General features: G+C 46.6%; 1 protein-coding gene across 2 annotated transcripts in view; it reads right to left on the bottom strand.

Annotated features, from left to right (window-relative positions):
- The window catches only part of mindy4b (MINDY family member 4B), a 46,084-nt gene extending 32,650 nt beyond the window's left edge, over positions 1-13,434 (bottom strand). The window contains exons 1-3 of one of the 2 annotated variants that reach the window (XM_033031841.1): positions 13,274-13,434; positions 1,943-2,055; positions 240-267 (exon numbers count right to left, since the gene is read on the bottom strand). In XM_033031841.1, coding sequence (XP_032887732.1) covers positions 240-267; positions 1,943-2,055 — 141 coding nt within the window. In that variant the 5' untranslated portion in view covers positions 13,274-13,434. Of the gene's footprint in view, positions 1-239; positions 268-1,942; positions 2,158-13,273 lie in introns of those variants that run through there. The other variant, XM_033031842.1, reaches the window with a different exon arrangement.
- Between the last annotated feature and the right edge of the window lie 1,756 nt (positions 13,435-15,190).

The raw sequence follows: 15,190 nt of genomic DNA, 5'->3' as shown, positions 1-15,190 counted from the left end.
AGAAGGCAGTGGAGGCCGATTCTTTGGATGCTTTCAAGGGTTAGATAGAGCTCTTAAAGATAGCGGAGTCAAGGGATATGGGGAGAATGCAGGAACCGGGCACTGATTGTGGATGATCAGCCATGATCACAGTGAATGCCGATGCTGGCTCGAAGGGCCGAATGGCCTACTCCTGCATCTATTGTCTATACTATGAGGTGGTGTGACAATACTTAGAACAGAATATTTAAATCACTTACCTTCACAACCGTGTCCTTGAATTGTAATCTGTGAATAAAACAAATAATACAATTTAGTTTCAAATTCAGGTTTGCTAGCAGATATTTGCTCTCAAAATGAGCTTCCCATTCTTGGTTTAGAGATACAGCATGGAACTAGGCCCTTCGGCCCACTGAGACCATGCTGACCATCGATCACCCATTCACACTAGTTCTATGTTAGCCCACATTCATATCCACTCACCACACATCATGAACAATTTACAGAGGCCAATTAACCTACAAACCAGCACGTCTTTGGGAAGTGGGAGGAAATCCAGGTGGATTTTCTCCAGGTGCTCTTGGTTCCTGTCACTTCCCAAAGACATGCAGGTTTGTAGGTTTGGTGGCTTCTGTAACTTTCCCCTAGTGTGTAGGGAGTGAATGAGAAAGTTTGGATAACATAGAACTGGAACAGCACGCAGAGTCGCCATGTTCTGGCATCATCTTGCACTTCCAAGTCTCGGAAAAGTCCGATCTTGGCCCAAGGAGATCTGCAAAGCCTTATAATTCTCACTTTGAGGCCTGGTGTCCTGGCGGCACTGGATCGATGAAGTGGGGGCTGGCATTCCACAGCGTGATGCCGCCAGCTCCATCTGCCATCGCTCCATGCAGCTACCGCAGGCTGCGATCGATCTGCTCGCCTGGGCCTACTGTCATCAGTTCATCAGTTCTAGGACGCAGTGTCCCACTTCGCACCCGATCACAACATTTGAGGTACATTTCAAGGATTCTCCACTGCATGTGCCTGCTCTCATGGTTGACCATAGTAACGGTGATCGGTGCAACGCTACCGTAAAAGCTATTGTAACCGCAACACAGGGGAGGTTGCAGTTATGAGGACAAGGCACTTTAAGACACAATCTGTTGCACAAATTTGTGTCTGCTCTACCAGCTTGGATTGGCGTAGTGGTAGAGTTGCTGCCTTATAGTGCCAGAGATCCGGGTTCGATCCAGACTATGGTTGCTGTCTGTATGTAGTTTGTACGTTTCCCCCGTGACCTGCGTGGGTTTTCTCCAGGTGCTCCGGTTTCCTCCCACACTCCGAAGACGTACATGTTTGTAGGTTAATTGGCTTCTGTAAATTTATCCGTAGTGTGTAGGATAGGACTAGTGTACAGGGTGATCACTGGTCGGCCTGGACTCAGTTGGGTCGAAGGGCCTGTGTCCGCGCTCTTTTTCTAAAGTCTAAAGTATTGCCGCTCAACCTGCTCAGTTCCTCCAGCAGTTTGTTTTTGGCTCCAGATTACAGCATCTAGTCTCGTGCATCTCCTAAACACCAGACATGGGGAGGCACAGTGGCACAGCTGGTAGAGCCACTGCCTCACAGCACCGGACACCAGGGATCGATCCTGACCTTGGATGCTGTCTGCGGGTGGAGTTTGTCTGTTATCCCTGTGACTGCGTGGATTTTCTCCAGGTGCTCTTGGTTCCTCCCACTTCCCAAAGACATGCAGGTTTGTAGGTTTGTTGGCTTCTATAAATTTCCCCTAGTGTGTAGGGAGTGGATGAGAAAGTTGGATAACATAGAACTGGTGTGAACGGGTGATCGCTGGTCAGCGTGGACTCGGCGGGTCGAAGGTCCGTTTCCATGCTGTATCTCTAAACTAAAGTGCTAAGGATTTCCAGCAGATGGGAGAGGAAATTGGTGGATGGAGGGAGGGGGGGGGGGGGTCACATATTACCCTTGTTGGCTGAAGATTCCTCGCCACTTGCTGAGATTGCCAATCTTGCTGGTGATTGCATCCAAGTCTTGTTCATTGAAGTGGCCATCTCGCTTGCCCAGTTCCTTGTCCATCTGTGGGTTATACACACGCAGCAGTGACCACTGTCAACAGGCACCATCCCACTTCTCGCTGCCCTGATGCTGGTCAGCCATGCAGTTTAGTTAACAGTGCGACTGATCTACTAACATCAAGTCAGCTCAGGGATCTCAGGTACTCTATCATATTGCGTTAAATAATTCACCGCCTCTCACAGAATTGCTCATCTACCTCCAACCATCTCTCAATGAATAGTGAAGACGAGGGCAGAGATTTTTCATTCAGAAAAGATGTATCTAGTCTCACCCAGATAAATAATTCAACCAAGAGAGGTGTATTAAAGTATTAAAGTTACATGCACAGTGGCGCAGTGGTAGAGTTGCTGTTTTACAGCGGCAGAGACCCGGGTTTGATCCTGACTATGGGTGCTGTCTGTATGGACATTTGGCAAGTTTAGTTTAGTTTAGAGATACAGCATGGTAACAGGCCCTTCGGCCCACCGAGTCCACGCTGACCAGTGATTATCTATACACTGGTTCTGCCCTACACACTGGTGACAATTTACAGAAGCCAATTAACCTACAAACCCGCACGTCTTTGGAATGTGGAGGAAACCGGAGCACCCGGAGAAAACCCACGTGGTCACGGGGAGAACGTACAAACTCCATTCAGACAGCAGTAAGGATTGAACCCGGGTCTCTGGCGCTGTACGGCAGTAACTCTTTTGCTACACCACTGTGCCGCCCTTGTTGCCAACAACTCTGTCTTCAAGTTTAGATTTATTATATCACGTGTGCCGAGGAACTTCGAAAAGCATTGTTTGGCATGCTAGCCAAACAGATCAAATAATCACAATCAAGTCAAACTCAAGACCAATAGGTAGAGCAAAGGGGAAGATACAGAGTGTAGAATATAGTTCTCAGCATTGTAGAGTATCAGTTCTATAGACAAAGTCCAATGTCCACAATGCAAGAGAGGTGAATCGGACAGTACCCTAGCCTATGGTAGGACTGTTCAGAAGCCTGATTACAAAGGGGACAAAGCTGTTCCCGAGTCTGGTGGTGCGCGCTTTCATGCTTCTGTCCGGCAGGACTGGGGAGAAGAAGGAATGACTGGGGTGGGACAAGTCTTTGATTATGTTAGCTGCTATTCCAAGGCAGCGTGAAATGTAGATGGAGTCGATGGTGGGGGAATTTGGTGTGTGTGATGGACTGGGCTACAAGTATGCAAACACCTCATTTGAAGTATAAACAAAATATATTGGAAACACTCAGTAGGTCAGTCAGCATCTGGAGAAAAAAAAACAGGAATAGTTACTATTTCATTTGAGACCTCTCTTTCCTACTGTACCTTTATTTCAGATTTTCATAATCTGCAAAAGGGCCCTAAATGCTGGAGTAATTTAGCAAGCCAGGGAGCATCTCTGGAGAATATGGGTAGGTGATGTTTTGGACTGGGACCTTACATCCGACCCGACCCAAAACATTACCTATCCATGTTCTCCAGATGCTGCGTGACCTGTTGAGTTACTCCAGCACTTTGTACCCTTCAGGATATATACAAGTTACTCATTCAGCAAGTACTCAATAATAAACAAGTTATATTTTCCTATTTTCCTTTGAACATTTCTTGATTAATTCACTTGTCACAACAGTGACTAGTGGGGTGCCGCAAGGCTCGGTGCTGGGACCGTAGCTTTTTGCAATATACATTAATGATTTAGATGAAGGGATTACAAGTAACATTAGCAAATTTGCAGATGACATAAAGCTGGGTGGCAGTGTGATCTGTGAGGAGGATGCTATGAGGATGCAGGGTGACTTGGACAGGTTGGGTGAGTGGGCAGATGCATGGCAGATGCAGTTTAATGTGGATAAATGTGAGGTTATCCACTTCGGTGGCAAGAACAGGAAGGCAGATTATTATCTGAATGGTGCCAAGTTGGGAAAAGGGGAAGTACAACGATATCTGGGTGTCCTTGCTCATCAGTCTATGAAAGTAAACATGCAGGCACAGCAGGCAGTGAAGAAAGCGAATGGCATGTTGGCCTTCATAACAAAAGGAGTTGAGTATAGGAGCAAAGAGGTCCTTCTGCAGTTGTACAGGGCTCTAGTGAGACTACACCTGGAGGATTGTGTGCAGTTTTGGTCTCCAAATTTGAGGATGGACATTCTTGCTATTGAGGGAGCGCAGCGTAGGTTCACGAGGTTAATTCCCAGGATAGCGGGACTGTCATATGTTGAAAGAATGGAGCGACTGGTCTTGTACACACTGGAATTTAGAAGGATGACAGGATATCTTATTGAAACATTTACGATTATTAAGGGATTGGACACACGCTAGAGGCAGGAAACATGTTCCCGATGTTGGGGGAGTCCAGAACCAGAGGCCACAGTTTAAGAATAAGGGATAGGCTATTTAGAACGGAGATGAGGAAAAACTTTTTCACCCAGAGAGTTGTGAATATGTGGAATTCTCTGGCTCAGAAGGCAGTGGAGGCCAATTCTCTGGATGATTTCAAGAGAGAGTTAGATAAAGCTCTTAAAGGTAGCGGAGTCAAGAGATATGGGGAGAAGGCAGGAACGGGGTACTGATTGTGGATGATCAGCCATGATCACAGTGAATGGCGGTGCTGGCTCGAACGGCCTACTCCTGCACCTCTTGTCTACCTGAAGAAGGGTCTCAACCCGAAACGCCACCTATCCATATTCTCTCGAGATGCTGCCTGACCTGTCGAGTTACCCCAGCACATTATGTCCTTTTGTGTAAACCGGCATCTGCAGGTTCTTGATCCTTTCACCATCTGCAGTTTATTTGATATACAGCTCGTAAAAAGTAGTGCACCTATTCCTTTGCAATGGTTTAAGATAAAAACTTAAAGCACTTTGAATGAGCCATTAAACGTTCACATTTCTCAAAATGAGAACCTTATCGATCAGGTGTTCATGTGCCTGCAATTCACACTCCACCCCACAGGGTGTTGTTCTTTTACTTTGTAACCTGGCAACCTGGTTTATGTCAGTGTGATGCAAAAAGTTCCTCTGACGGTTTCTCGCGATTATTGGGATGGTAACCCTTACATCCTTGCAGTGTGGAACAACCCTTGCAGTGTGGAACAACTCTTGTCTGGCACAGCAGTGGCGATGGAGATTGAGGCACAGTTTCCACTAGTGGGGGAGTCTAGGACCAGAGGGCACACCCATAGAATAAAAGGGCACAGCGTTAGAAAGGAGGTGAAGAGGAATTTATTTAGCCAGAGGGTGGTGCATCTGTGGGATTCATTGCCACAGACGGCTGTGGAGGCCAAGTCTTTGGGTGCTTATAAAGCGGACGTTGACAGGTTCTTGATTAGCACGGGTGCAAAGGTAACGGGGAAAAGGCAGGAGAATGGGGTTGAGAGGGAAAGATATTTCAGCCATGATTCAATGGCAGAGTAGAATCGATGGGCTGAATGGCTCAATTCTGCATCTATGATTTATGACCTTATGGACTTAAATGCACAGATCAGGCAAGCTTGCAACAAGGACAGGGCTGTTTCAGTGAGGAATTGCAACTTTAGCAGAGGTGGTAGATAGGGTGAGCACATCATGTGTATAGACACTGAATATCTGGAGTGTCTATAGCAGTGTTCATATTGAACGGCAGGGCAGGCTCGCTGTCTCAAGCAGCATACTTGTGCCAGAGACACAAGGAACTGCAAATACTGGAATATTGAGCAAAACATGAAGTGCTGAAGGAACTTGACCTAATTTCCTGTAATTCCGCCCTCTTTCCATGTTCCCCTTCCACCCATATCCCTCCCCCCAACTTTACATTTCACTCCTCCTCTCGTTATCTGACACCCTTTTGTCTCCTTTTCACCTCCAACCTTGTCACTTACTTCACCCATCTTCCAATCAACCCCTTCTCGCACTTGTATCCACCTATCATTTGCCAGGCTTTCCCCCCACTCCTCTTTCCAGCTTTCTACCCCCATTGCAATCAGTCTGAAGAATGGTCCCGACCCAAAATATTATGTCTATTGCCTCCCCAGATGTTGCCTGGCCCGCTGAGTTCCTCCAGCCTACTTACAGTGCATTCTGAAAGTATTCAGACCCCTTCACTATTTCCATATTTTGTTACGTTACAGCCTTATTCCAAAATGGATTAAATTCTTTTTTTATTTTTTTTTAATCATCAATCTACACACATTGCCCCATAATATTTCATTTCATTTCATTTCACTTTCATTTCACTGCACATCTCGTATGTGTATGTGACGAATAAACTTGACTTGACTTGATATAAAAGTGAAAACAGGAGTTTAGACATTTTTGCAAAGTAATTGAAAAGAAATAACTGAAATATCACATTTACATAAGTATTCAGACCCTTTGCTATGACACTCAAAATTGAGCTTCGGTGCATCCTGTTTCCATCGATTATAGAAACATAGAACATAGGTGTAGTAGTAGGCCATTCGGCCCTTCGAGCCTGCACCACCATTCAATATGATCATGGCTGATCATCCAACTCAGTATCCTGTACCTGCCTTCTCTCCATACCCCCTGATCCCTTTAGCCACAAGGGCCACATCTAACTCCCTCTTAAATATAGCCAATGAACTGGCCTCAACTACCTTCTGTGGCAGAGAGTTCCAGAGATTCACCACTCTCTGTGTGAAAAATGTTTTTCTCATCTCGGTCCTAAAGGATTTCCCCTTTATCCTTAAACTGTGACACCTTGTCCTGGACTTCCCCAACATCGGGAACAATCTTCCTGCATCTAGCCTGTCCAACCCCTTAAGAATTTTGTAAGTTTCTATAAGATCCCCCCTCAATCCTTGAGATGTTTCTACAACTTGATTGGAGTCCGCAAGTGGTAAATTTAATTGATTGTACATGAATTCGAAAGGCACACACGTGTCTATATAAGGTCCCGCAGTTGACAGTGTATGTCAGAGCCATGAAAATGAACGAATTGTCCGTGGACCTCCGAGACAGGATTGTGTCAAGACACAGATCTGGGGAAGGGTATAAAACAATTTCCGCAACATTTCAGGTCCCAAAGAGCACAGTGGCCTCCGGTATTCTTAAATGGAAGAACTTTGAAACCACCAGGACTCTTCATAGAGCTGGCCGCCCGGCCAAACTGAGCAATCGGGGAAGAAGCGCCTTGGTCAGGGAGGTGACCAAGAACCCGATGGTCACTCTGACAGAGCTCCAGAGTTCCTCTTGGAGATGCGAGAACCTTCCAGAAGGACAACGATATCTGCAGCACTCCACCAATCAGGCCTTTATTGTAGAGTGGCCAGACGGAAACCACTCCTCAGTAAAAGGCACATGACAGCCCACTTGGAGTTTGCCAAAAGGCACCTAAACAAGATTCTCTGGTCTGATGAAACCAAGATTGAACTCTTTGGCCTGAATGCCAAGCGTCACTTCCGGAGGAAACTAGGCACCGCTTATCACCTGGCCAATACCATACCTACGGTGAAGCATGGTGGTAGCAGCATCATGCTGTGGGGATGTTTTTCAGTGGCAGGAACTGGGAGACTAGTCATGATCGAGGGAAAGATGAACAGAGTAAAGTACAGAGAGATCCTTGATGAAAACCTGCTGCAGAGGGTTCAGGACCTCAGACTGGGGCAGAGTTTCACCTTCCAACAGGACAATGACCCTAAGCACACAGCCAAGACAACGCAGGAGTGGCTTTGTGACAAGTCAAGAATGTCCTTGAGTGGCCCAGCCAGAGCCCGGACTTGATACCGATCGAATATCCCTGGAAGGACCTGAAAATATCTGTGCATCGACGCTCCCCATCCAACCTGACAGAGCTTGAGAGGATCTGCAGAGAAGAATGGGAGAAATTACCCAAATACAGGTGTGCCAAACTTGTAGCCTCATACCCAAGAAGGCTTAAGGCGGTAATCGCTGCCAAAGGTGCCTCAACAAAGTACTGAGTAAAGGGTTTGAATACTTATATAAATGTGATATTTCTGTTATTTCTTTTTAATTTGCAAACATTTCTAAACCTGTTTTCGCTTTTTATTATGGGGTATTGTGTATAGAATGATGATAAAACAGATGCATTTGATCCATTTTAGAATAAGGCTGTAAGGTAAAAAAATGTGGATAAGTGAAGGGGTCAGACTACTTTCCGTATGCACTGTATGTTCCAATTATCTTATTTTTTTTATGTTCTTTGCAATTATGTGTCCTCGGACTAAGATGCATATGAAATGTTATGCTGTTCGTTTACTTTAGAGCATAACATCATAAGGTACAGGAGCAGAATTAGGCCATAAGTCTGCTCCGCCATTCTTTAGACCTGAGACTTTAGTGATACAACTTGGAAACAGGCCCTTCAGCCCACCGAGTCCAGACCGACCAGCAATCACTCCTACACTATATCTCTCCTACACAATAGGGACAATTTACAGAAGCCAATTAACCTACAAACCTGTACATCTTTGGAATGAGGGAGGAATCCGGAGCATCCAGAGAAAACCCATGTGGTCACAGGGAAAACGTGCAAACTCCATACAGGCAGCACCTGCAGTCAGAATCGAACCCATGTCTCTGGAGCTGTGAGCCCCACGGTGTCCCACAGTGCCTCTGTGTTCCTATTTTAATTTTGTTGCAATTATGTGTCCCAGGACTAACCAGACATTTTACATTGTTCCTTTAGATTATAATATCTTAAGACATACGAGCAGAATTAGGCCATACGGCCCATCTGGTCTGCTCTGCCATTCAATCATGGCTAATCGACCTTTCCCTCTCAACCCCATTCTCCTGCCTTCCCCATTATAACTTTGACATCCTTACTAATCAAGAACCTATCAATCTCCACTTTAAAAATACCCATTGACTTGGCTTCCACAGCTGTTTGTGGCAATGAATATCACAGGTTAACCACTCAAGAAATTCCTTTTCATCTCCATTCAAAATCCACACCCTTTTATTGTGAGGCTGTGCCCTCTGGTCCTAGATTCACCCACTACCAGCCTGTCCAACCTCTCCCTATAGTTGTAGTCCTGGCAACATCCTAGTCAATCTTCTCCACACTCTTTCCAGCTTAATGCCATCCTTCCCATAGCAGGGTGACCATAACTGGACATAGCACTTGTTAGCTTCTTGGTATCACACCTTCCCCAGCCAACAATGGGCCATTATGGGCTCCACCCATCCTGGCCCCGATTTGTTCTGGCCAGGGTCTGGCCTTTTCTCGCCTCTTGTTTATTCTCCCGCACACACCCTCCTCTACTTTCAGTCTGAAGAAGGATTCTGACCTGAAATGTCACCTATTCTTTTTCTCCAGAAATGCTGCCTGACCCGTTGCGTCATGCCTGCATTTTGTGTCTATCTACAGTAGTACAATGTGGCCTCTTGTACTACTGCTACAGTCAATAAGCCGCCATAGGTTCAGTGGACCAAATGGTCACCTTTGGTTTGTAAAAGTTCACGATTGATTTCCAAATGACTTGCAGTCAATGTAATCAAGCGAAAACAAAGACTAGTTAGTCATAGGGAGATACACGATGGAAATGGCCATGATGTATCAGTACCTATTGCCCACCGATTGTCAACCACTCCTTTACATCAATTCTACACGAATCTAATCCAACGTTATTCTCTCCACAGGTTTAAGAAGGAACTGCAGATGCTGGAAAATCGAAGGTAGACAAAATTGCTGGAGAATTTCAGCGAGTGAGGCAGCATCTATGGAGCGAAGGAAATAGGCAAAGTTTCGGGTCAAGACCCTTCTTCAGACTGCTGTGAGGGTGGGGGCGGGGATGAAGAAAGGAAGAGGCGGAGACAGTGGGCTGAGGGAGAGCTGAGAAGGGGAGGAGAAAGCAGGGACTACCTGAAATTAGAGAAGTCAATGTTCATACCGCTGGGGTGTAAACTGCCCAAGCGAAATATGAGGTGTTGCTCCTCCAATTTACCGTGGTCCTCACACTGGCCATGGAGGAGGCCCAGGACAGTAAGTAAGTACATTTTATTTATATAGCACAGGCTTATTTATTTATATTTTATATAGTTTTAATGTTTTATTTATATAGCACGTTTAAATCAACTCGCATTGAAACCAAAGGGCTTTACATAAAATAAATAATTAAGTTTCCGTACATCCATAGAAATGTCGGATTCGGAATGGGAGGGGGAGTTGAAGTGCTGAGCCACCGGGGGATCAGGTAGGTTAATGCGAACCGAGCAGAGGTGTTGGGCGAAGCGATCGTCAAGCGTACGCTTGGTCTCACCGATGTAGAGCAGCTTACATCTAGAACTGCAGATGCAATAGATGAGGGTGGAGGAGATGCAGGTGAACCTCTGCTGCACCTGGAAAGACTGCTTGGGTCCTTGAATGGAGTCAAGGGGGGAGGTAAAGCGACAAGTGTAGCATTTCCTGCAGTTGCAAGGGAAAGTGCCAGGAGAGGGAAGGGACAAATTGACCAGGGAGTTACGGAGGGAGCGGTCTCTGGGGAGGAGATGGGAAGATGTGGCCAGTGGTGGGATCCCGTTGAAGGTGGCGAAAATGTCAGAGGATTATTTGTTGTATGTGACGGCTGGTGGGGTGGAAGGTGAGGGGACTCTGCCCTTGTTACGAGTGGGGGAGATGGGGAGTGAGAGCAGAGTTACGGGGTATAGAAGAGACCCTGGTGAGAGCCTCATCGAGGGGAATCCCCGTTACCAAACTTATTTCCACATACCTCGACTCCATCCTATCCCCCCCCTGGTTAAATCCCTCCCTACGTTCAAGACACCTCACACGCTCTTCGTCTACTCCAGGACTTCCGTTTTCTAGCCCCCATTCCATCATCTTCACCATGGATGTCCAGTCACTCTACACCTCCATCCCCCACCAGGAAGGTCTCAAAGCCCTCCATTTCTTCCTCGACCACAGAACCAATCATTCCCAGTCTACTGATACCCTCCTCCGCCTAGCAGATCGGGTCCTTACCCTTAATAACTTTTCATTTGACTCCTCCCATTTCCACCAAATACAAGGCGTAGCTATGGGCACGCACATGGGCCTTAACTATGCCTGCCTCTTTTTAGGGTACGTTGAACAATCCTTGTTTGAGACGTACCAGGGCCCTATCCACAAACTCTACCTCCACTACATTGACGACTGCATTGGTGCTACCTCCTGCACCCACACACAACTCACTGACTTCATCCATTTTACCACTAACTTCCATCCGCAATCAAATACACCTGGACCATTTCCGACATTTCCCTATCTAGACCTATCTCCATCGCAGGTGATAGACTACTGACCGACATCCACTATAAACCCACTGACTCCCATGGCTATCTTGACTACACTTCTTCCCACCCTGCTTCCTGTAAGGACTCCATCCCCATACTCCCAAATCCTCCGTCTACGCCGCATCTGCTCCCAGGATGAGGTGTTCCACACCAGGGCATCGGAGATGTCCTCATTCTTCAGGGAACGGGGGTTCCTCTCTTATACCCCGTAACTCTGTTCTCACTCCCCACCCCCCCCCCACTCGTAACAAAGGCAGAGTCCCCCTTGTCCTCACCTTCCACCCTACCAGCCGTCACATACAACAAATGATCCTCCAACATTTTCGTCACCTCCAACGGGATCCCACCACTGGCCACATCTTCCCATCTCCTCCCCTATCTGCTTTCCGCAGAGACCGCTCCCTCCATAACTCGCTGGTCAATTCATCCCTTCCCACCCAAACCACACGCTCTCCTGGCACTTTCCCTTGCAACCGCAGGAAATGCTACACTTGTCGCTTTACCTCCCCCCTTGACTCCATTCAAGGACCCAAGCAGTCTTTCCAGGTGCGGCAGAGGTTCACCTGCATCTCCTCCAACCTCAACTATTGCATCTGTTGCTCTACATCGGTGAGACCAAGCGTACGCTTGGCGATCGCTTCGCCCAACATCTCCGCTTGGTTCGCACTAACCTACCTGATCTCCCGGTGGCTCAGCACTTCAACTCCCCCTCCCATTCTGAATCTTGTCCTGGGCCTCCTCCATGGCCAGAGTGAGGACCACCGTAAATTGGAGGAGCAGCACCTCATATTTCGCTTGGGCAGTTTGCACCTCAGCGGTATGAACATTGACTTCTCAAATTTCAGGTAATTCCTACTTTCTCCTTCCCTTCTCAGCTCTCCCTCAGCCCACTGTCTCCGCCTCTTCCTTTCTTCTTCCCGCCCCCCCCCCCCCTCTCACATTAGTCTGATGAAGGGTCTCGACCAAAACGTTGCCTATTTCCTTCGCTCCATAGATGCTGCCTCACCCGCTGAGTTTCTCCAGCATTTTATTCTCTCCACGTGGTCATAGAAATTTCACCAGATTTTGCCATCTGCTGGAAATTCTTGTCACCAGTTGAGTTTATTGATACAGCATTGTTACAGGCCCTTCAGCCCATCGAATCCACACTGACCATTGATCGCCCATTCTATGTCATCCCACTTTCTCATCCACTCCCAACACACTGGGGGAAGTTTACAGAGGATTGATTATCCTACAAATTGCATATCTTTGGGATAGGAGGAAACCCATGCGGTCACAAGGGATAAAGTGCAAACTCCACGCAGATGGCACCCGAGCTCAGGATTGAACCCGGGTCTCTGGCGCTGTGAGGCAGTGGCTCTACCAACTGTGCCACTGTGCCCCCTTTGAGCTTTAAGGTCAGAAGGAGATGTGCTGGGCACGTTTTTTTTTTACACAGAGAGTGGTGGATGCCTGGAACACACTGCCAGGGGTGGAGGTGGAGACAGACACGATAGTAGCGTTTAAGAGGCTTTTAGATAGACTGGATATGCAAGGAATGGAGCGATATGGATTATGTGCAGGCAGATGAGATTAGTTTAATTTGGCATCAAGTTAGGCACAGATACTGGAGGACCTGTTCTTGTGCTGTTCTATGTTCTGTATACACACCTACTCTACTGCAAATAAAAAAGCAAGGCAGCTGACAGGGTGCTTAGCAAAGTAATCACACAAAGTGGGATAGGAATACTATATGCTATGGTTATAATAGAGGTGTAACAGCACACAAACATAGACACATTTGCACAGACACACACACATGCACACATACACACACAAACATACGCATACAAACAAGCACGCACACACATACAAACATAAGGATACACAAGCATGCGCGCATACACACACATATGCACACGTGTGCGTACGCACTTATACACAAAAGCATATACACACACACGGGTACACACAAAACAGGCATGCATACACTCTCTCTTTCTCATTCACTTACCTGTGAGCAATATCCGGAGGAGAGTACAGATGGAGACTGCAGGTGCCAGTGGGGACTGAATGCTGAACACTCAGCCTTGCCTCTGTGATCCCCAGCAGTGAGTGTATAACTCTGGCGAGTGCAGGCACGCAGCTCCCGTAGCGGGTGTGACTTGCGCTGAGTTCACTCTGAGCTGTGCCCGGGAAAATAAAACTCTCTCAGATTTGTCGGATTTAAATATCTTGCTTTATTGATTATTACAAAGGAGGGGTGTGTCTCTTATCAAGAGCTGACCCCCTGTAACCCAGTGGGTGAGCTTTAAGATGGTTTAAGAGGGGAATTGCATTCCAACATTATTGCAAGAAATCACTGTGATTTAATACTTAATTTGTTTGGGTTGAAGGAAGTGATGCCAAGGAACAAATTGAATTATGGCCGAGGTAAACTGTTTACCACGTTCACTGGGCAACTAATCTCAGATTACATCTGCAGTATCATTAATGTGTTAGAGTTGTACCGAACAATGGACAAAGGCAGCAGCAGCAGCTGGTAAAAGGTTTGAGCAATTAATCTCGTTTTACGGACCACTTTGCAACGGATTTTGGTTATAGCGGACCTTCACCGCGCCTGCCACCGCCACCCCTTCCCAGCACTGCGGCCGCGACCATAGACCCCGCCGATCCACGCCTCTCCCTGTCATAACTCACCTGGATTCCAGGCATAGTTCCGGACCGAGAGTCTGAAGAAGGGTCCCAAGTCAAGTGTCTAATGACTTATGACAATAAAACACTCTTGCCACTTGACTCTTGCTCTGAATGTCCTCTGAGTGAATTTTGACAAACCCGACCCCTTCTGTCGCTTCTTGCACTAGAGCAATGCGTGGAAAAAGACCCTTCAGCCCAACTTGCCAATGCTGACCAATATGCCCCATCTACACTAGTCCCACCTCCCCTGCGTTTTGCCCACTTCTCTCTAAATCATGGATATATAGCACCACACGCTACCAATCCCAGTCGTGGAGACATCGGTCTCGTTGTAGGACACTGATCTCTCTTTTTATTCTGGATTTTAAATCATGTATTGTGTTTTTGTATATAATTTATGATGCTCTTATAAGTAATATACTAAGCTTTTATATGTATTTTGTGGTGTGTTTATACGCAATGTATTTAATGTAAAGTCGTCTCTTGTCTTAACCTTGAGTCTGAAATAAAGTTTAATTATATATAGAAAGAATGCGTGGCATTTCGGGTCGAGACTCTTCTTCAGACTGATGTCAGGAGAGAGGGAGATACATAAACGTCACTAATTCCATCTCTCCAGAGATGCTGCCTGTCCCGCACAGTTACTCCAGCATTTTGTGTCTATCTTCGGTTTAAACCAGCATCTGCAGTTCCTTCCTATTTATGTTTGCAATGTCTTGAATTATTAATTGTTTTTTTGGGGCAATTTGCTAACTTTGACCCGCAGTCGCCACCATGTGCTTTGATAACAAACTGCAGGTTATTTTTTTTACATGCCACTTTCACATCTGCTACCAGCACAGATGTCCAACACCAACTCTGGAACTCCAGCCCAGCTGGAGTTCCAGAGCCCTAGCTTCAGGGGGCAAATTTGACCCGCCGATTGGTAATTTGACTGCGGACGTCCTGATGAGGTCGAGAGCGGATGCCACATCCGGCCTGGGTACCACATTTTCGGGGGGACTTCCAGGAGGAGATTTCAAGTGTGCTCTCAAATTTCGTGCGGATTGGAGGAGGTGCCGGACCATCAGTTGCTGGAAAATCAGTGGTGGACCTGTGCTTCACTAGTTAGTGCCTAAAGATGATTCATATTAACATTCGTTTTTTTCATTGCCCTGGAGATTAGCTGGGTTTCAATGGTAGTAGATAGTAGGTGTGTCTTCTAATTTATTTTTATTCCGCCAGGGGTATTGCA

Source organism: Amblyraja radiata, chromosome 13 (genome assembly GCF_010909765.2).
Source record: "Amblyraja radiata isolate CabotCenter1 chromosome 13, sAmbRad1.1.pri, whole genome shotgun sequence".
Classification (NCBI taxonomy): Eukaryota; Metazoa; Chordata; class Chondrichthyes; order Rajiformes; family Rajidae; genus Amblyraja; species Amblyraja radiata.
Note: the sequence above shows the minus strand (reverse complement) of the source record. Positions and strands in the feature narration are given on the sequence as shown.